The 21,118-nt window shown below is 44.2% G+C and overlaps 2 protein-coding genes and 1 non-coding gene across 6 annotated transcripts in view; 2 read left to right on the plus strand and 1 right to left on the minus strand.

Moving 5' to 3' along the window:
- RMND5A (required for meiotic nuclear division 5 homolog A) overlaps positions 1-17,048 on the minus strand; it is a 61,163-nt gene extending 44,115 nt beyond the window's left edge. For 2 of the 3 annotated variants that reach the window (XM_019942228.3, XM_019942229.3), the window contains exon 1: positions 16,533-17,048. In XM_019942228.3, the coding sequence (XP_019797787.1) occupies positions 16,533-16,674 (142 nt within the window). In that variant the 5' untranslated portion in view covers positions 16,675-17,048. The remainder of the gene's footprint in view (positions 1-16,532) is intronic. The other variant, XM_019942227.3, reaches the window with a different exon arrangement.
- TRNAD-GUC (transfer RNA aspartic acid (anticodon GUC)) lies at positions 6,301-6,372 on the plus strand. Its single transcript has one exon. It is a non-coding gene; the product is annotated as a tRNA-Asp (tRNA).
- Positions 17,049-17,539: 491 nt separating the features above from the next.
- The window catches only part of RNF103 (ring finger protein 103), a 101,504-nt gene continuing 97,925 nt past the window's right edge, over positions 17,540-21,118 (plus strand). The window contains exons 1-2 of one of the 2 annotated variants that reach the window (XM_073791161.1): positions 17,540-17,681; positions 18,833-18,905. The gene's annotated coding sequence lies outside the window, so the exon portion shown is untranslated. The remainder of the gene's footprint in view (positions 17,682-18,832; positions 18,906-21,118) is intronic. The other variant, XM_019942225.3, reaches the window with a different exon arrangement.

Here is a 21,118-nt window from a genome sequence, read left to right on the forward strand (position 1 = left end):
TCCACCACTCCTCTGGCACGGAATCATACACTATTTAACGATTTCATGTATATATGCCACCATCAATCTCAACTAGATGTAAGACCCAAAGGGAAGACAAGTTCTTATTGTAAACTGTATACTCCACAGTCTTATATGCCTTGCACATCTGCAGGCACTATTAATATAAGTATTTGGATTGATGGTAAATAAAGGGGGAAAAAAGTTAAAAAGAAAGTCATATTGAACAAATGGTGCTGGGATAACGAGCTATCCATATGCAAAAGAATCATACCATAGAGAAAAATTAAATCAAAATGGAATGAAGACTGAAACGTAAGAGCTGAAACTATCGAATTCTTGGAAGAAAGTGGGTGCATTCTTGACCCTGGATTGGGCAATGGTTTCTGAGATATGACACCAAAAGCAAAAGCAACCAAAGAAAAAATAATTAAATTGGACTTCATCAAAACTAAATTTTGGGGGCTTCCCTGGTGGCGCAGTGGTTGGGAGTCCGCCTGCCGATGCAGGGGACACGAGTTCGTGCCCCGGTCCGGGAAGATCCCACATGCCGCGGAGCGGCTGGGCCCGTGAGCCATGGCCGCTGAGCCTGCGCGTCCGGAGCCTGTGCTCCGCGACAGGAGAGGCCGTGGCGGTGAGAGGCCCATGCACCCCAAAAAAAAAAAAAAAAAAAAAAAGAGCAAAGAATCTGAATAGACATTTTTTCCAAATAAGATATACTGGGAATTCCCTGCTGGTCCAGTGGCTAGAACTCGGCGCTTTCACTGCCGTGGCCCGGGTTCAATCCCTGGTCAGGGAACTAACATCCCACAAGCTGTGTAGTGCAGTCAAAACAACAACAACAACAAAAGATATACAAATAATCAATAAGCACAGGAAAAGGTGCTCAACATCTTTAATCAACAGGGAAATGCAAACCAAAACTACAGTGAGAGGGACTTCCCTGGTGGCACAGTGGTTAAGAATCCACCTGCCAATGCAGGGACACAGGTTCGATCCCTGGTCCGGGAAGATCCCACATGCTGCGGAGCAACTAAGCCCGTGAGCCACAACTGAGCCCAAGTGCCACAAATACTGAAGCCTGCGTGCCTAGAACCCATGCTCCTCAACAAGAGAAGCCACCGCAATGAGAAGCTGGCACCCCAAGGAAGAGTAGTCCCTGCTCGCCACAACTAGAGAAAGCCTGTGCGCAGCAACGAAGACCCAACACAGCCAAAAATAAATAAATAAATAAATAAAATTTATATATAAAAAAAAAATACAGTGAGAAACCACTTCACACCCACTGGGATAGCTATAACAAAAAAGATGGACAGGGCTTCCCTGGTGGCGCAGTGGTTGAGAGTCCGCCTGCCGATGCAGGGGACACGGGTTCGTGCCCCGGTCCGGGAAGATCCCACATGCCGCGGGGCAGCTGGGCCCATGAGCCATGGCCACTGAGCCTGTGCGTCCGGAGCCTGCGCGTCCGGAGCCTGTGCTCCGCAATGGGAGAGGCCACAATAGTGAGAGGCCCGTTTAACGCAAAAAATAAATAAATAAATAAAAATTAAAAAAAATAAAAGATGGACAACAACAAGTGTTGGCAAGAATATAGAGACTCAGACCCACATCCATTCCTGATGGAACGTAAAATGGTGCAAAAGCGGTAGAAAACATTCCTCAGAAAGTTAAACAAAGTTACCACATGACCCAAGAATTCCACTCCTAGGTATATACCCAAGAGAAATGAAAACGTATGTCCATACACGAACTTACATATGTTCATAGCAGCATTTAATAGCTCCAAAGTGGAAGCAATCCAAATGTCCAAATGATGAATCGATAAACAAAATGTGGCAAATCCATATGACAGAGTATTATTCAGCTATAAAAAGGAATGCTGATACATGCTACAACATGGAGGAGCCTCGAAAACAGTAAGTGAAATAAGCCAGACACAAAAGGCCACAAATTGTTTAATTCTACTTCTATGAAATGTCCAGAATAGGCAAGGAGATTCATGGTTGCCAGGGGGTGGGGGAAGGGTGGAATAGAGAGTGACTGTTAGTGATATGAGGTTTCTTCTGGGATTGATGAAAATGTTCTGGAATTAGATAATGGTTATGGCTGCACAACTCTGAATGTACTAAGAGCTAGTGAAATACACACTTTAAAAGGGTGATTTTTATGGTATGAGAACTGTAACTCAATTTTTAAAAAAACCTAAAAAATGCAAACCATAACTCCTATCCATCCAGACATGTTTGTTTCTACAGTCAGTAGACAACAAAGTAAGCAAATGGTTAAGGAACAGAAAAGCAGAGCCCAAGCTGGAGAGAGGGCATTTGGAATTTACCAGCTGAACTTCTATGCCCCATCCCTGAAATCCATCGATATTTTCGAATCTTAGCAACTTAGTTTTTATAAATGATAGATACTAGTAATATAAGGTCAATTAATTAACACTGAGAGAGTCTTCAGTATGCCCCAAGGAAAAATAATTTCTACAAACTATTTGGAAGCCCAAGAAAAGTATAATGGAATAATCTGAAAGAGAACCCTGGGAAAGCCCTGCTCAGAGAGGATTCCACTAATGCATTTTCAAATGGATTCAGTGGAAAGCAGCCAAAGGTAAAAACAGGTTTGAAAATCACTGTAATAACAAACTGACTGAGACCAAACTTCTAAGTCCTGAAGGGAGTGTCTTAATGTTCTTTTGATTTATTTGTCTGAAAACAAAACGTGCTTCAAGGAGAACCATTCTGTGAAAGAAATCTAACTGGATTCAGTTCCTAGGAGGAAAGCTGGGCAATTACTGTGACAGCCATCTTTACCATAACTAAACCAGCTATGAAGGTGAACGCTGGATTCCAGGTTTGCCACTGGAGTGGCCGCTCTTTACCCAGGATGAGGTCCCGTGCCAACTGTGTCTGGCAATGCGATAGACCTCCCTGTACTCAGAACCCATACACAAACATGAAAGAAATCGTTCTGAGACAGTGCTCACCACTTAGTCACCACGAGTACTTTTTTTTTCTAATACTTTATTTTTTGAGAGCAGTTATAAAACTGGGAGAGAGCAGAGGAACAGCGAGCAGCTAAACGTGAAAGGTTGGCAGCTGAGAGGGCGTTGGTTCACGGTGTTGGTAGTGCCAGAGCCTCCAGTGCTGGGCTTGAAATTGAGACTGTGTAATACACTGTTATTTTTCTGTTCATTCAGTAAATAGTTATTGAATGCCTGGTAAGTGCTGGTTGCCATGCTAAACGTTTACAACAAAATTGAGAGGAGGCACTGAGATTTCCCCTATATATGTTGCCCCTATACATGTACAGTTTAACGGCTCATTTCTTTTTATTTAGTCCACTGTCTGGACGTAAGTACACTTTGCTTATCCATACACCTACTGAAGGACATCTTGGTTGTTTCCAAGTTCTGGCAATTATGAATAAAGCTGCTATAAACATCCATGCGCAGGTTTTTGTGTGGACCTAAGTTTCAACTCCTTTGGGTAAATACCAAGGAGCCCTGATTGCCGCATCTCACGGTAAGAGTAATGTTTAGTTTTGTAAGAAACCACCAAACTGTCCTCCAAAGTGGCTGCACCAGAAAAGTACTTTTTTTTTTTAAGGTCACTTTTATTATTAGACTTGATTCAACAGGCAAAATAATTAGCATGTCAGTAAGAGATTTTAAATCCAAACAAAGAACCAACACACATGGTTGGTCTAAGTTAAAGATAATTTTTCTTTTAGCGCAATAGAGTAGTACCTTTTATAAACAAATTTTAAGCATGATATTCTCAGAAATTGGAATAGGCATGGTCTCCTCCAAAATCAGACATCTGCCAAACTAAATTAAACATATTTGAGTTAACTCCTAAATTGTTTTTATAGAGTCCAGCTAAGACTTCAAGCTCTGCCCCCGTTCAGCTTCACTGCCCAGCCATTTCAGGATTTGTGTCCATTAGTTTCACAGAAACTGTAAATTAGAAAAATATTTGCATAGCTTCCTGTACTTCTCTATCAGGGTTTCACACTACATTGTAAATATTTATTTGTCTATCACCCCCACGAAATTACTTGAAGGTAGAAAATATGAGTGTTCAATCTCCAGCGGTTAGCATGGCAACCAGCACATATCAGGCATTCAATAACTATTTACTGAATGAACAGAAAAATAACAGATCGTGTATTACACAGTCTCAGTTTCAAGCCCAGCACTGGAGGCTCTGGCACTACCAACACCGTGAACCAACGCCCTCTCAGCTGCCAACCTTTCACGTTTAGCTGCTCGCTGTTCCTCTGCTCTCTCCCAGGATGCTTAAGCTGTACTACTCCCAAGAGCATTGCACCCTAAATTTCCCAAACACCAAATAAATACACCAATCAATACACACACCAATTTTCAAATAAAACACATTCACAAAGTAGAGTCCCCCCAGTTATAAGTTCCTTCTCTTTTCCAAATAACGACACTCCCCAAAAATACCCTTAAACATGTAGGTGAAGACTTGGAATAAGAACTCACAGGCTTGTGTTTTGAGCCACAGTTTCCTTGTTTGTAAAAGAAAATTATCCCAAAGCTTGCCGAAGAAATGAAATACTTCTCAACTTTAGTACATAATGTGTTCCTATAAAAGTGTACCCAGGGGCTTCCCTGGTGGCACAGTGGTTGAGAGTCCGCCTGCCGATGCTGGGGACACGGGTTCGTGCCCCGGTCCGGGAAGATCCCACGTGCCGCAGAGGGGCTGGGCCCGTGAGCCATGGCCGCTGAGCCTGTGCGTCCAGAGCCTGTGCTCCGCAACGGGAAAGGCCACAACAGTGACAGGCCCGCGTACAGAAAAAAAAAAAAGGGTATTTTGTTCCCACAAAGCAAAAAATTATAAAATTCCTAATTTAACTTGGTTTTACAAATAACTTTTAATACAGTTTGATCATTTTGCTCATATATTTGTTCCATTATTTTCCTTCATTACTAATCACATGGCTTAAAACAGCCATGTGAACAACTCTGTGACATGATTTACTCATCATTTTGGGCCACCTAATACAAGCAAGACAATGTTATCATTAAGACTGAAAACTGAGTTTGCATCCCTACTCAGCGTTTGCATTTTCAATTTTGTTTGCCACTTATTTTTATGGTAGCCCAGGGAAAAAAACCACAAAAAATTACACCCACACAGTTGTTAAAGTGTTGTTAAAACTGAACAGCTGGTTGGTAGGTAGCTCTACAAATGCCATCAGTTGATATGTCTGCTCATCGGTAGATAATGAAAAGTTCTAATTTGGTCCATAAAAGGCAGTTTAGAGGTATCAACTACACCACAAAGTACATTGCTGCCTAAGAGTCAAACACGTGAGAGATGAGACTCATGATAATTGAGACCACTCTATAAAAGATGGTGAGGCACAACATAGAAAGGTGTTGCTATGATGACGATTATTAACGTTTCCCAAAAAGCTGAAAACCTCACCACCTAGGATTAGGACAGTTTGGTAGAAATAAATAAGACTCCCCAGAAATCACTAAGACTTTACTTAACGCTTTTATGAATATTGTGGAGGCAGGAAAAAATGTAAATATCCAAGTTTATAAATAAAACATATATGGCACTTGAGCTCTTCTGAGTTATTAAAAGTTAACTCCACTTTCATAAAATGGACAGAGATTTTAAATTTGGAATTAAGGGGAAAGCAAAATGGCACACAAGTTTTAATCCAGATAAACAGAAAGAAATCCATTTACTAAACATAATCCTAACTGTACCTAAATGAAAACTCAGACCTCACAGAACTATACTCCAGAATTCATTCTAGATTAGTTCCTTTAAAAAATAATTAAAGAGGGGCTTCCCTGCCGGCGCAGTGGTTAAGAATCCGCCTGCCAATGCAGGGGACACAAGTTCGAGCCCTGGTCCGGGAAGATCCCACATGCAGCAGAGCAATTAAGCCCGTGCGCCACAACTACTGAGCCTGTGCTCTAGCCCATGAGCCACAACTACTGAGCCCGCGTTCCACAACTACTGAAGCCCACACACCTACGGCCCATGCTCCACAACAAGAGAAGCCACCACAATGAGAAGCATGTGCACTACAACGAAGAGTAGCCCCTGCTTGCCGCAACTTGAGAAAGCCTGTGCACAGCAACGAAGATCCAACACAGCCAAAAACAAATAAATTTATTTTTTTTAAAAAAGGGGAGGGAGAAATCACAACATTAAGAGTCAATGAACATTTGAGTGCTGAATGTTGTCAGCAGCGTTGAGGGTATGGATTAAGTGTTCTATACAGATTAAGCAATTTAGGATAGGAAGGAATTCCCTGGCGGTCCAGTGGTTAGGACTCGGCACTGTCACTGCTGGGGCCCGGGTTCGATCCCTGGTCAGGGAACTAAGATCCCAAAAGCCCAAACCGAACCAAACCAAATTAAAATAAAATGAAATATTATCTCAGTAAGCATGACTAAAGACAAAAAAGCTTAAAAAGAAAAAAGGAAATTTAGGATGGGAATAAAAGGAGATAAAGGATAAGAGTCCAAGACTGATTCGAAAGAAGTTGTGGACAAGGTGAACATATGTGCTTGCAAGATATTAAAACAGAAAAACTTGAAACTCTAAAAGGTAAGGCTGGTATTAAAAATAATAATAAAAGGGCTACTTCATACTGTGAGTAGCAAACCAAACTGTGGCCTATTGACGTTCTGAGCTTCTTATGAGCTACCTCAGCACCTAGAACACAGCAGCTGCTCATCAGAGATTTACTCAGAGGAAAAGGAAAAGGCACAAAGAGAAAACACTCATTTTTTTTCTAGAGGCAGTACATCCTGAAAACAAAACGAACTTTTTGGTATATGTAATGTACAAATGTACTGGCAAATGTACAAAGTAAAGGATAGTATTTGTTGGTCAACCTCTGACCTTTCTGAACAGAAAGGCAGATTCACAGATAGGTGTTCTGATCCACTGCACCAAATCACAGCCTAGTGGGCTGCAAAACCCACCACGAGAGAAAACAAAAACACAAAAATTTATCTTTGAGAGCTAAGTGACGTGGTACAGACTAACAGCGCTCCTGGAGCAGACAGCAAGTCCAACATGACGGGCACAAGTTTGAAAGGTGATGCTCTACAGTAGCCTGTGAGGCAAGAACTACCCAGAGAAGAGGAGGAAGATGCAGGCACACGTTTTTCAATGTCTGTGGGATATTTTTAGAGAGCCTGTTCGCTCCGTTCAAATTAGAAATATAGAGAATTAATCTCTAGACATCTATTTATCTCTGAAATGAATAGGTGAACCAGATAGGGCTTCTTTTAGCATTTGAATGTGAGTTTCACATTTAAAAATCAAACCCAAATTTCTACCTTCCCCTCTCCTAAACTTCCCATTTTCCTCCTGGTTCTATAATTGTCTACCTGTCATTCATGCTCAGACCTTAGATTAACCTTTGATTTTTCCAGCCCTTCTCTCCTACTCTGCACCAAGTCCTGGTAACTCCTTCCCTCAGGAGAGCCCACGCATGGGTCTCCATCCCTACCACCGCTACCCCAAAACAGGTGCCTATTTCATCAGATCGAGGTTGACAATAAACCTTAACTAGGCTTCTTGCCTCTAGTCAAACCTCACTCCCAACTCCGATCAACTTAAGTGCTAACTGGTCTCAGATCATGTCCCTGTCCCTTCCCTGTTCAAGATGCACCTCCCTCCCCTGCCCCAAGTCATTCAGTATCTTCCCAGTCTACCGCCTTCCCTGATAGCCATGACCCTATAAAACCTGATTCCAATTTAATTTTCATTCTTTTTACTCTTATCTCCCCACTATGGTCCTTCACTGTTCCCAGGACACCTTTGTTCTCGCCAACCTCCTCTCCTGGCAGCCCGCCCTATATTCCCACTCTCCACATTCAGTCTGTTACTGAAACTTCCCACAGGTTAGAAGAGTCTGTCCCTGTCTCAAACCCTACCCTATTGTTGGTACCATTCAATCAGCATTTGGCCTATCCTCTACACATGGCCTTGCATTGTAAAAACATACTGGGCTCATCTCCCCAACTACTCAGGAAGTTCTTACAGCATGATGAGGACGATTGCTTGTCCTCTGTAACTTCCACAAGACTTAGCCTAGTTCCACATATACTTGGTGATTAATAACTACTGATCAAGTGCTCTACAGTTCAACTGAAATAGCCCACCTCCAAGCAGCTCCTTCTAAGGGGTCCTCTCTTCCCATTTCTCTGAATTGCTAGTATTTATACCAAGCAGAAACACTTATCTATTATAGCGTACTGTGCTATGGCCATGGTTTTTTCCCCTCTCAAATGTAAAAGTCTGGCCTCATTATCCAAATACAGCTCCTTGAAGACTCTGTTTTGTATAGCTTTTGAATATTCCTTATAGCAGCAGTCCCCAACCTTTTTGGCACCAGGGACCAGTTCCGTGGAAGACAATTTTTCCACGGACCGGGGGGTGGGGTTGGTTTTGGGATGATTCAAGCGCATTACATTTATCGTGCACTACATTTATTGTGCACTTTATTTCTGTTATTATTACTTTGTAATATATAATGAAATAATTATACGACTCACCATAATGCAGAATCAGTGGGACCCGTGAGCTTGTTTTCCTGCAACGAGATGGTCCCATCTGGGGGTGATGGAGACAGTGACACCTGAAGTGTGTTGCTTATGTCCAGTCTACTCCATAAGATGCACCTTAATTGTCACTTGCCACTCACTGATAGGGTTTTGATATGAGTCTGCAAGAAGTTGATTTATTATGGTCTCTGTGCAGTCAGATCTGTCTGCTAATGATAACCTGTATCTGCAGCCACTCCCCAGCGCTAGCATCAGCACCTCAGCCCCACCTCAGATCACCAGGCATTAGATTCTCATAAGGAGCGCGCAGCCTAGATCCCTCGCATGCACAGTTCACAGTAGGGTTTGAGCTGCTATGAGAATCTAATGCCTGATGATTGGACGTGGAGCTGAGGCGGTGATGTTAGTGATGGGGAGCGGCTGTAAATACGGATGAAGCTTCGATTGCTGGCCCGCCACTTACCTCCTGCTGTGCAGCCCAGTTCCTAACCGGCTACGTCCTGGCCCAGGAGTTGGGGACCTCTGCCTTACAGTGTTAAGCAGACCACTGGGTATAGAATGGTAGTTAACAAACACCAGTAATAAAGATATCTAAATAGTCAGAGTGTCTCAATTAAAACACTGCTTAACACTGCTTAAAGGTACAGACCTTAAAAATAACAAGTAGGGGCTTCCCTGGTGGCGCAGTGGTTGAGAGTCCGCCTGCCGATGCAGGGGACACGGGTTCGTGCCCTGGTCCGGGAAGATCCCACATGCCGCGGAGTGGCTGGGCCCGTGAGCCATGGCCGCTGAGCCTGTGCGTCCGGGGCCTGTGCTCCGCAACGGGAGAGGCCACAACAGTGAGAGGCCCGCGTACCGCAAAACAAACAAACAACAACAAAAAAACGAGTAAACCTTGTTTTACAGATTTCAAAGCCAGTTCATATCATCTATTTAATTCCCATAACTCCGTAATATAACTTATCAGTCTACTGAAGAGGAAAGAGGCTATGCAAGATTGTAGAACCAGTGAAGTGGCAGAACAAGGACTCAAATCCAGATCTCCTGAGCTCAAGGACAGACAAAGCTTTATGTTCTTCTCCACAAGCACAGACTCATCCTCTTACCTCCTGAACTAGCCTCCACCTTCCTGGAGGACTGAGGCCATGTATACAATGTTTCTTTTTAAAGAAGTCTCTCTTTATCTCCTCCCAAATGTCTTCATATACCAATACTAAGATATTAAATCTATATGGATTCCACAGATACAACAAACTCATCAAAGGTAACACACTGTGCCCAGGCCTCGTAAGTGGAGAAAGACTTGGCAACATAAGCCTTATGGACTCCCTGAACAATGTTCCCAAATAAGATGAAAGCTTATTTCTAAAAGCCTCAAGTTCTGCCAGAGATCCTAGTCTCTGTTCTTTGAGGCATTAGACTGCACGTAATCTAAGAGGAAGGCCAGACGAAATGCCCTGTTGAGAGCATCACCTCCCTGGTGTCTATCAACTTCTGGGAGTTACATGTACACAACTCAGGGCCAGGGCCCCCCCCCCAACAGTTCTCCCCTCAACTGCATTTTGGGGTCATTTTCAAAGATTTTACAGATCAAGAAGCAGGGCCCAAAATAAAAACAAGACAGTTTTAATATCCCAAGTGAATAGTAGTTTGCCTAAAACACTACTCTCACTACTCGAACTACTAAGATTAAGACATGAAAACAATGGAATTTCTCTACTAACTCTAGTATGACAGTATCACAGAAGTGTTGGCAAGTTTCTCCCTTACCGATGTTATTATCCAGAGTCAGAAACTACTTAAGAGATAAGATAACCCTAGGAAAATTATACCAATCATTAAAGCAATTTCAAATAAGTTCCCAAAGGTAACATGAATTGAGTTGTATTCTCTAGTCTACAGATTAAGTCATACCAGCAACTCAGTATTTGAATTATATGAACATTACAGTTAGAAGCCAAGGCAAAAGCTAATAAAGAAACCATCTCAAAGAACACTGTTATCAAATGTAACTTGTAGCTGCTCAACTATCACAGACATCTATCACTTCTGTCTGGGTGTGCAAGTCTTCCTTTCTAGAACTCTCCCCTCTGAGCAACAGTGGATCACATGGCCATACATCTGACATTTGCTAAGCACAGCCCAAGGTGGCTAATGGACTCCACCCACCAGGCCCAGTTACTAATTCAGGAAAAGCTTATGACCTGAACCAAGACAATAAAGATATTCCCTGGTAATTTTGTTGCAAATACAGAAAACAGGCATGTTCCTGTATCTGGGATCACAAGCAGTACAAGGATGACATGAGTCCACTGGCCATCTTTACTTCCATGTGGAAAAAGCTCTGCTGAGAATGAAGCCAACCATGGAAAGCACAGCTGAGAGAGGAAGAGACCAAAATCAGTCCTCACAACACCCTCTGTGCCCCTGGAGCCGCTAACCTAACCTCAGCCTTTTTAGTTATGAGTCAACAAATTCCATCTTAATTAAAACTATTCGGCCACTTGCAACCAAAAGGATCCTGAGTAATATACTAGTCTGAATGAGTATGGCGCCAAAGGACAAAGGAATATCTCCTAAATGAGCCTGAAAAGGAATGGGTGACAGTTAAATCTGCTTCTAAACCCAACTGAAAACACCAACACTAACCTATTATTATTATTCTCACCATATATAAAATAGGCCCAAGTAGCTTGGTGACTGGTCTATTCTCTTCCTTGAGTATTTCAACAATGGCTATTGTTAATCCATGCAAACTTTTCTGACCTACTTATCTGCTACCTTCCAGACTAGATGTTCAATGTAGATGTCAAATTTTATTCAATTCAGAACTTTAAAGGTATTATTCTCTCAGGAGTGTCTTGTCTAGCAAAAAGTTTGATTAACAAATGGAAGACCAAGCTACATAGTCTACTTGAAGTACACCAAAGAATAAAGGTGAATAAAAAGACAAAGCACCAGTCCATCAAACCCTGATCCTTTTACAATTCATTCAACACAGTACACTCAACACTGGTAGGCTCTGAAAAGCAGAGAATTTACATATATAAATAAACATACTTTTCAATATGTATGTAGTATATACAACCCAAATTCTAGAATGCAAAGGTATGCCTAACATGCGACCATGGACCTCTGGTTTTTGTCTACTGACACAATACCACAAAAATTAGTTTAAAACATGATCATCTATTTTGTTTTTTCTTTCATGTTTAATTGCCTACTTCTCATTTGTCACCCTCAAATTTAAAAAAAAAGGAAGCAATTCTGCAGATAGTAACTAAATTCTCTTTGATTCTCCAAAGAGATAAATAAAGATAGAGGATCATACTTTAAAAGATTTTTTTTTTTTTTTTTTTTTTTGCGATACGCGGGCCTCTCACTGTTGTGGCCTCTCCCGTTGCGGAGCACAGGCTCCGGACGCGCAGGCTCAGTGGCCATGGCTCACGGGCCCAGCCGCTCTGCGGTATGTGGGATCTTCCCGGACCGGGGCACGAACCCGTGTCCCCTGCATCGGCAGGCGGACTCTCAACCCGGGCACGAACCCGTGTCCCCTGCATCGGCAGGCGGACTCTCAACCACGGCACCACCAGGGAAGCCCTAAAACAGTTTTATTACTAAGCATCAGAACGCGCGCGCGCGCGCACACACACACACACACACACACACACACACACACACACACACACACACACACACACACACACACACACACACACACACACACACACACACACACACACACACACACACACACACACACACACACACACACACACACACACCACACACACGGAGTTTTAGATGATAATATGTATTGATCACACCCACAAATGAAATTGTCTTTACAAACTTGCAAATTGAGATAATACTAAGCCTAAATCACAGTAAGTAGAACCACAGGTCCAATGCTTCAAAGAAAAAATAAACAGTGATAAATTATCATTTCCCTGAATCCTCTTAAAATTTTTTCTGGAAACTAGCATCTCTGGCTGTGAAGTGGTCCAAGAATAAGAAAGACTGAGATGGAGATTTTTTTACTGGGTATCCTTTTTTATCATTTGAATTTATACCATTTACATGTATTATCTACTCAAAATAAATACAATTTTTAATTTAGAAAATTCCTTGAGAATCACTTTCAGAAACTATATGAGAACTCCCTTTAATAACAGCCTAAAAATAATAATTTTTTAAAATACTGTACATCCTTTACACTTACAAAGATTATAATTTTTTCAAGTATACCACATACATGTCATAAAGCCGTTACCCAATTGTTTCAGCCTAATTTTCTATCACGAAATATGAATTTAGAGTATCAGCAATACATGATATATAGTTCTTTTATGTTCTCCCTTTCACCACAGAAGTACAATGAGAAACAAAATATAAATATACTTGCCAAAAAAAGATAATAAATAAAAGTCAAATCACCAAAATGTATCTATACCATTTATCTGTTAATCAAGGGCTGTCCAAAGTGTGGTTCCAATACCACTGATGTGAATGGTGACTTTAGTTGTATGTGAAATAATATTTTAATAGTTACAAATTTATTTTTAATACGTAGTTGATTATACCTAACACACCAAATCTATGATTTCACAAATATCACTGCCTAAAATGAGGATAAATCTACTTAGGTGAAATTGTGAATCCATTTGAAAAATAAGAGTGCACATGCGTGAGGGAAGTTTGAGAAGAACCAGCACAGCATCCACGTGAGATCAAGGGCACTCTGTGAACAATCGCCGAACAGCATCAACGGCATCAACTATACTGATTCTTAAATTAGACTGAACTTCACACTCACAGGGAAACTCTCATTGAAGAGCTGATACAACTAAATGACAACAGTGCTCTCTTCTTCCCTCAGAGTTGAGGAAATGCCACATGGGGCAATTTAGAGCAAATGAGAGATCTTAGGGCAGGCCAGGCAAGCACCCTTTGGGCAGTGTTTTCGATCTGGAATCAGAGTGGTGAGAGTGGACCTGGGTTGTCAATGGGCTTACAAATTAAACTCCACTGATGTTTGATCAGTTTCTACCACAAACCATCCTAACTGTCCTCACTTGGTATAGCTGTCCACTCACAACTTTAGAAAAAAGAAATTTAAACATAAGAAAGTGTAATTCAACCTCCAAAACTGACCTGATCCCCTGACCCTCGCTAATGGACACTTCTAAATCAGGCAGTCACTCACCAACAGTATGATGCAAACTAGGGGATCTATGAAGTCCAAGATTCTACTTTATTCACACCACATTCTTACAAGAATATCACCACAAATGAGCCCAGAGAATGAGATCCCAAGCCCTAATGGAGGGTCCCAATTGGAGCCCCTCCCTCAGGTCACCAGAGGCCACCAGATCACTTGCCCAGACAGGTACATTCAGAGCCTTGCAAACTTCCCTTTAAACTTGAAAATGGAGTTCCAAATTCAGATTTCAGTCGATATGACTTTGAGAAGGGTATATCTAAGATTCAATGTAATACCCTGCAGAGAACTTTAGAAATTACCTGCTTTGAAAAATACCATAACCCAGATAGCAAAGCATGATGTCTGTTGTTTTTATATGTAAGAACACCATAAGAAAGTAGACTTTATTTTGAAAACTAGACCTGGCACTTGTGGTACTTATTTTTCTTTCATGTTTTATAGCTGCCTTTAGTCACTTAATCCTATTACTAAAGAATTTTTTAAAAATCAAAGAGATTATTAATTTAAGACTGCAATTTGGTAGACAAGAAGGTTAAAAAATAGGAGGCTGAAGAGGGAACACACACAATTCACCACATCAGACTGAATAGCACAGCAAACTCTGTGGCTAATACCCCGTTGACCATAAGTTCCTTGAAAAGTTCCCAAGCAAAGAGGTTTAAAACACATTCCTGCTTCAGCAAATTCTCAAAATTATTTTACCCATCTGGGATGGGCCCCAAATCCCCTAAAATGAGGCTCACAATCACATTTCCCTACAATTAATATGCCCTCTGTCTTCTCATGGAAGAAAGGGATTTTACTTTCCATCTTCTGCCTCTCAAGCTCTGCCTATCCAAGCCCTCAATCTCTGACCTGGTCCCCAAAAATGAAATGTTCCTTCCACCGCTCCAAGTCTGCACCCTGCACCCACTCCTTCCCTTTCTGTCTTTAACAAAACAAAGATCTCCTCTCCAGTTTAAGGCAGAGGGGCACACCTTCAGCCCCATTACTTAAGCAGCCCCTCACCCCTCAATCTGCATTATTTTTCTTAACTCCCAGTCACCTAGTTTATTTTAACAATTCTATGAAACTGCAAGCAAAGAGGGTCACTGACTCCCAATAGCAAATACGAGTTGACCAACCTCTCTTTTTCTAAGCCTGTCCTTTCTGTTTCCGGGGGCACCTCCTGGCCCTCCGCTCTTCAACAGGAGTTCAAGCCTGTGGTTAGATCCTAGAGTCGTTCTTCCCTGCAGCCTAAGTAATCTCCTTCACTCTCCTCTGTAGGAATGACACCAGGAAACCATCTTAAACCTTACTTTCCTCCTAAACTCCATCTATACATCTTCAGCCACCAGTAGACATTATGCCCTTGGCTATCTTCATTGGCCTTTCAAGGCCAACTTTGTCCAAAACCAAGTTCACCAGAGCCTTGCCAGGAGTCCCACCCCACTCCACCTCTCCTTCCCCATCACAGGCAGCCGTCTAGGTCTGCTCATTTTTCCATATTCATATTCCAAGTCGTACCCCCACTATGGTCTCTGGTTTGCTTCTTCCCCGGAGTTCAAACGTGACTGCCAGTGTCCACGATGAGATGTTGCTGTTAAGACTCCCTCACCATGGATGAGCACTAACTCTCAACTGAAAGCAGTCTGGGAAAGGAAGGTGCACAAGAAGGAAGGAGAGGTGGAGAGAAGCTCGGCTATTGCCACTGTCCTCAATCGCTCCGACCACAGTATCGGCATCACCCCAGCTACCAAACCTCCCTTGTCAGAAACTTCTGTTCAGCCTCTGAGTTGAGACCTCCCAACCTCTTCAATAAATCCATTAAATAAAGTCCTTTATTTCTTGCTCCCATCTGGGATGGGATTTGGGGCCCATCCCAGATGGATAAAACACTATGGATATTTTAATATAAGGATACCAGACCTTTAACAAAACCAAAACCCCAAACCCTTCCCAACCAGCTTCCACAAGTTAACTCTGGCAACGTATCTGCCCCCAGGGCCCAGGGCAATAATATAGGGGAAACCCCTTCTAGAGAAAATCTGTTTTCTGAAAGGAAATCAAGTAAAAACTTGACCAGGTAACGCAACTAACTAACAACTTATGTTACAATGTGTTTCCGGAGAGTTGCCTCTGTCTCTTCGCAGGCTAGGAGAGCTGAACAGTTTGATTTAGCCAGTTTCCTAGGAATCGTGTCGGTGCCGCTGCGGAGTTGAAGAAAAGCTACTTCTACACAGAGTCAAATTATGGACTTGCAGGAGCGGCTGTTCCGTTAATCCACAGCTAAGAATAACACTCGAGTTTCTAATTTAAGAAAAAGAAAGAAAAAAAAGAGAAGAAAGGCGAGGAAAGTCCCCGGGCTAAGTGTTCGGAGCAGGGGAGGAGGGGGGCTCGCTGCACTGACCCTCTCATGGCCCAGATCCTTGGGCCCAAGGCAATTGACGAGGAGCGCCCACCCCGGGAGTGTAGCAGTTTGCAGGTGCGAAGGACCGGCCCCCAACCCCGTTTAACCCGGGCTGGAGCCCGTGGCTCCGGAATGGGTTTCCGGGTGGGTTCGCGCTGACTCGTAATTAACAACGAGGACGGGGCAGGTTCGAGACAAATCGGGCGAGAGAAGGAGAAAAAGTCACAGGGGCCTGGTGGGTTTCCGCGCCCCGGGGAAGGCGGGACCGGGCACCCTCCTAGCCCGCCGGGGCCTGAGGGACGCGGGCGGGTGGGCCCGGCCCCGCGCGCCCACCCGGGCCGCCCTACCGTGGCTCTGCAGGATCTCGTGCTTGAGGCCGCCCGTGTAGTCGATGAGCTCCTCCAGGCCGCGCTCGCACAGCTGCCCGTAGCCTGAGAACTTGTGCAGCACCTTCTCCAGCTCGCGCTCCACCGTCACGCACTGATCCATCCCGGAGGCGGCGGCGGCGGCGTTCGGCTCCCCGGTGCCCGGGTGTCCGCAGCCGTTCGGCCCGGGCCCGGCCGAGGCCGCGTCCTGCTCCTCGTCCCCCAGGCGGGCGGCGCGGGCGGCCGAGGCGGCGGACGCGCTAGCCCCGGCGCCGGGGGACCCCGGCGAAGCCCGTGCCCGCCTGCCCCATGGCGCCCCGACCCCGGCGCGTCGCCGCTGCTCCCGCTCGCTGGTCCCACCCGGCCCCGCGCCCCCGATCCCCGCGTTCGGCTGCCAGCCTAGGCGCCGCCGATTGTTTTTGTTTTCACGGGAACCGACCGATGACCTGGTTCTCCCGGGCGGCACCAAGCGCCACCGACCCGAGGGGGAGGCAACCACCCCAGCTAGAGAAGGAGGAGGCGCGGGCCGTACCAAGCGCACCCTCCAGGGGGGGACAACCCGGCGAGCGCGGGCGGAGGAACGCGACGAGCGTCCGCTGGCGCCGCCGCTCTAAAGCTGTGGGCCGTACCACACGGGAGGCGTGCAAGGGAGCGGGAGAGGGTGGAGCAAGGACCCAATTGGTCCGAAGAGCTAAATAGGGAACGTTGGAGACAGCCCCAGAGATTTGAGAGCGCTACAACTACGCGCTCCGTAAACAAGAGGGTGGAAACCGTCCCGAACCACTCCGCCCAGAAACGGGGAAAACGAACCAATGGGCGCCGGGAATACGTAAGGAACAAACATCCTCCAATCCCTGGCCGAGGCGTAACCCTTCAGCCAATCCGAGACTAGGGGCCAAACCAATAGGCTCGCTGTTGGAGGGGGTGACTTGGAGAGCATCCCGGGAAGCAAGTCGTTTCTAGAAAGCCAAGAGGGAAAACAAGGCAGAAATAAAAAGGTCTATTTCCCGTAGGACTTCGCTCTAGCCCTGAGCTATTTCATCCCCCATCACTCCTGGGGGTACTGTCGTTCCGAAGTTCTGGAAGACCGACTTTCCACCCCGGAGGAAAAATCAAGCCTGGCCAGGAGTGGTGGGTGGTGCTGCAGGCGAGGGTCGCTAAAGAGAATGGAAGGCGGGGGTGATTCTGGGGCGGGAGAGGGGGGCTGCCTGCTGGCCGGGCGCGGTCCGCGGTGCTGTCTCGACTCTTGCGACACTTGGAAGGTCACACGCCTCACTCCTCCACCCCCGCAGGCCTCGGCCCTTTGGCCCCTAGGCCTGGAGCCTCTCCTGACCGGTTGCCTCACCCCGCGTCTAATGCGGGCAGCTTCGCGGAATGCAAATTCGCGTCGGAGATCCTGACGGCCTGGCCCCTGCCTCTTCGGCGCCTTACTCCTTTGAATCGGATGGAGTAACCCCCTTTGCGTAAATCCTTTCCTTGACTTGCCGTGGCGCCTCCAACCTTGGCCTATACCTGCTTGCCCACTGAGCTGCACCTGCACGAGGAGCCAAGCTGGTTCTTGCTTCAGGGCCTCTGTCCTTAGCTTTTCTTTGGCCTTGGAAATCTCGTCCACCTTGTCATCCACCTTGTCATTAGCACACTTGTCCCACAGAGGGTCCTCCCCTGACCACACTAATGTATCTTCTACCCTCCCGCACTCCCTCCTCCATTGGATGTAATAAACTATATCATTTATTATAATACCTATTATACTACCAGTTTTATTCTTTTCGCTCTATTTATTAAAATCTGAAATGATCGGATTAAATTATTCGTTTACTTTTCTGTTTGCACCTCTTCAATAAAGTTCCACGAAGGCAGCCCCCTTGCCCGTCTTTTCTGTGCCTGGAACAGTGTCTGGCAACATAGTATGAAATCTTTTTTTTTTTTTTAATTAAGGTAAAATCTCTTTGAGCCTCAATTTCCTTTTTTTATAATTTGGAAATAATCAGAATTAATAACACTTCACGTCATTGTTAGGAAAAGTAAGTGAGATAATTTGTGTAAACACCCAGAAGCATGTGATAACCACATGATAAATAGTGATGGTGGTTGTTACTGTTGTTGTCAGTTCCCAGGAGTAAATGTGAGATGGCAGTTTAAAGTCATGGAATCATGTTGGTCTAGCACCCAATCCTGTAATTTATTTCTTGGTAATTCTCAAGGGCAGCCCCAACGGTTGCTGTTACATATCTTCTTTCTCTTCCCCACCTAACCTGATTTCCTTTCTCCTTTCTTGGCAGGTGGCCCTGATTCCGGCTTCACTGAGAAAGTGAAGAACATCCAACTCCAGCACCCTCTGCCACTCTTCTCAAAGTATGTCTACCTGTAGCATCCATTTTGTTAACTGTTGTCAAATACCTAAAGGAAGAAGAGTCCCTTCTCCCTTCCTAAGCTGCCAGCTGACCTGGGGACATGGGGGAAACCTTCATGTAACCCTCCTCAAGCTGTTTCCCTTTTCCTCTCAGTCCTTCCATGGCCAAACTGCCCAAACAAATCCTCTGCACTTGTTCCTCCTGTTTCTCCAAGGATTTCCTTGATAAACTCAGTCACCCTTTTCTCACTCTTTTTTTCCTTGACCTCCGGAATGGGTTTCCGGGTGGGTTCACACCATCACTATTTATCATGCAACACATGAAAATTGTGCCTAACCTTCACTTTTAAAATTCTTCCTTCACCGTCAAGGCATTGCCATGGTATGGTTCCGTCACCCCTTCTCCCTTCCTGGCTCTTCTTTCTCGTTTAGTCACCTATGTGGATGAGCATTCGTCCCAGCTTCTATCCTCAACCTTCTCTTTTCCCTTTACCTGCTCTACTGTGAGAACACATTAAACTTGCCCCTCTCCAGCCTTGATGTGTCTCATAAACCAGCTTCACATTCCCCCCAACTAGCAAGGCATCATCATCCAGAGGACTCGTTACCTCCAGTCAACATGTCAGGAACAGAATCCGTATCTCCCTTCTACAACAGACTTTCCTCCTCTTGACTCCTCAGTTTTTGTCAGCATTACCTTAACTCTCCCATGTTCCTCTGCCACTTCACCATCCTCATCATTAACTTACCTCTAGGATTCTGGAAAACCTTTTCCCCATCAGATTTCTTGACTCCACTAACCTGTTTCCATTGCCAACTACATCCTTCTCAAGATCCGTCTACTAAGTCAGCTGCTTTCAGTCACCCCAGAATTATTGGTGCTTCCCAGGATTTTGTCCTCATCAGTATCCCTAAGGATAAAGATTGTCTCACTCCCTTTTCCATTCACCCTCCACATGTTCTGTTGAGTCTAACTTCCTAATGTCTTAAATGAGGCTTTTTAGTTTCTACATCCTTCACCTTCCTTAGTACTTTTGACATGTTTCCAAGGTTATAATTGCTTCTCTTACCTGCCTTTATCTCTTACCTCTACAGTCCCACCAGGTGACTCTTCATTCCCCTCAAAAGGTTGTTATAAGAATTAAATCAGACAATCCATGTAAGGCACTCAATATAATAATGCCTGCCATATGGTAAGAGCTATTATTATCCACTGAACAGAAGTAATCACGACTCCCCATTACTTGCAGCTTCAAATCCTAATTCTCAGCTGCATGGTCTGCCTAGCATAGTGACACATCACAATCCCCCATCCAAACACTGGGCACTTTCATACTTTCAAGGTGAGCTGAGTACAGCTTCTTCATGCTTTTTCTTCTTCTAGAATGCTTTTCTTTATTCTCAGCTACTCAGATCCTCCCCTTTCTTCAAGTAACAGGACAATTCCTATTACTATTGATACCTTTCACTACTGATACCTTTTTCCAGATCTTGGTCTACCACTCCCCAATATGGTACTCATCAGCCATATGTAGCTATTTAAAATTTTAATTAAAAAATTTTTAAATTCATTTTCTCAATTTTACTAACCACATTTCAACTACTCAGTAACCACACATGGCTAGTAGCTACTGTCTTAATCAGCACAGTATGAACATTTTCATTGCTGTAGAAAGTTCAGTTGAACAGTACTGATCTAGACCATGACCATAGTAAAGTTACCAGCCACTCCTTTAACTGCTGGAGGACTTCACTGTTCAGTCATTTAATGCTTAAATGCATACTGCCCCTGTATTTTTAGTTAACTTTTCCAATGTGTACCTTGTTTTCTCAACTAGATTGTTAGCACCTAGGTCAGGGCTGACTTTTCTTTCCTCTCCTATGATTTAATCAACACAGAAAAAGTGCTCTAGGTATTTGTTAAAGGAAAGAAAATAAACAAGAGGAGAAGAGGCCTCAAATTTAACCGAGGAGAGAAAAATAGTAATTTTAAGGGCAGAGATCTTTACGTCCTCTCCTTACTTTGTATTGGCCCTTCCTACCCAGTGCACAATTGCTTTAAGCCTAAACCTTGATTTCTCAGAGAAGGGTCTGTAGAAGCAACAACCGAAAAAGTCCATTTTCAGAACAACTGCAAATTATTTTTCTATGATTGCATTTTTACCACACAACAAAAAATAATTCACTCACACACGAACACCAACCAGCCAACAAA

This window comes from Tursiops truncatus, chromosome 14, assembly GCF_011762595.2.
Source record: "Tursiops truncatus isolate mTurTru1 chromosome 14, mTurTru1.mat.Y, whole genome shotgun sequence".
Classification (NCBI taxonomy): Eukaryota; Metazoa; Chordata; class Mammalia; order Artiodactyla; family Delphinidae; genus Tursiops; species Tursiops truncatus.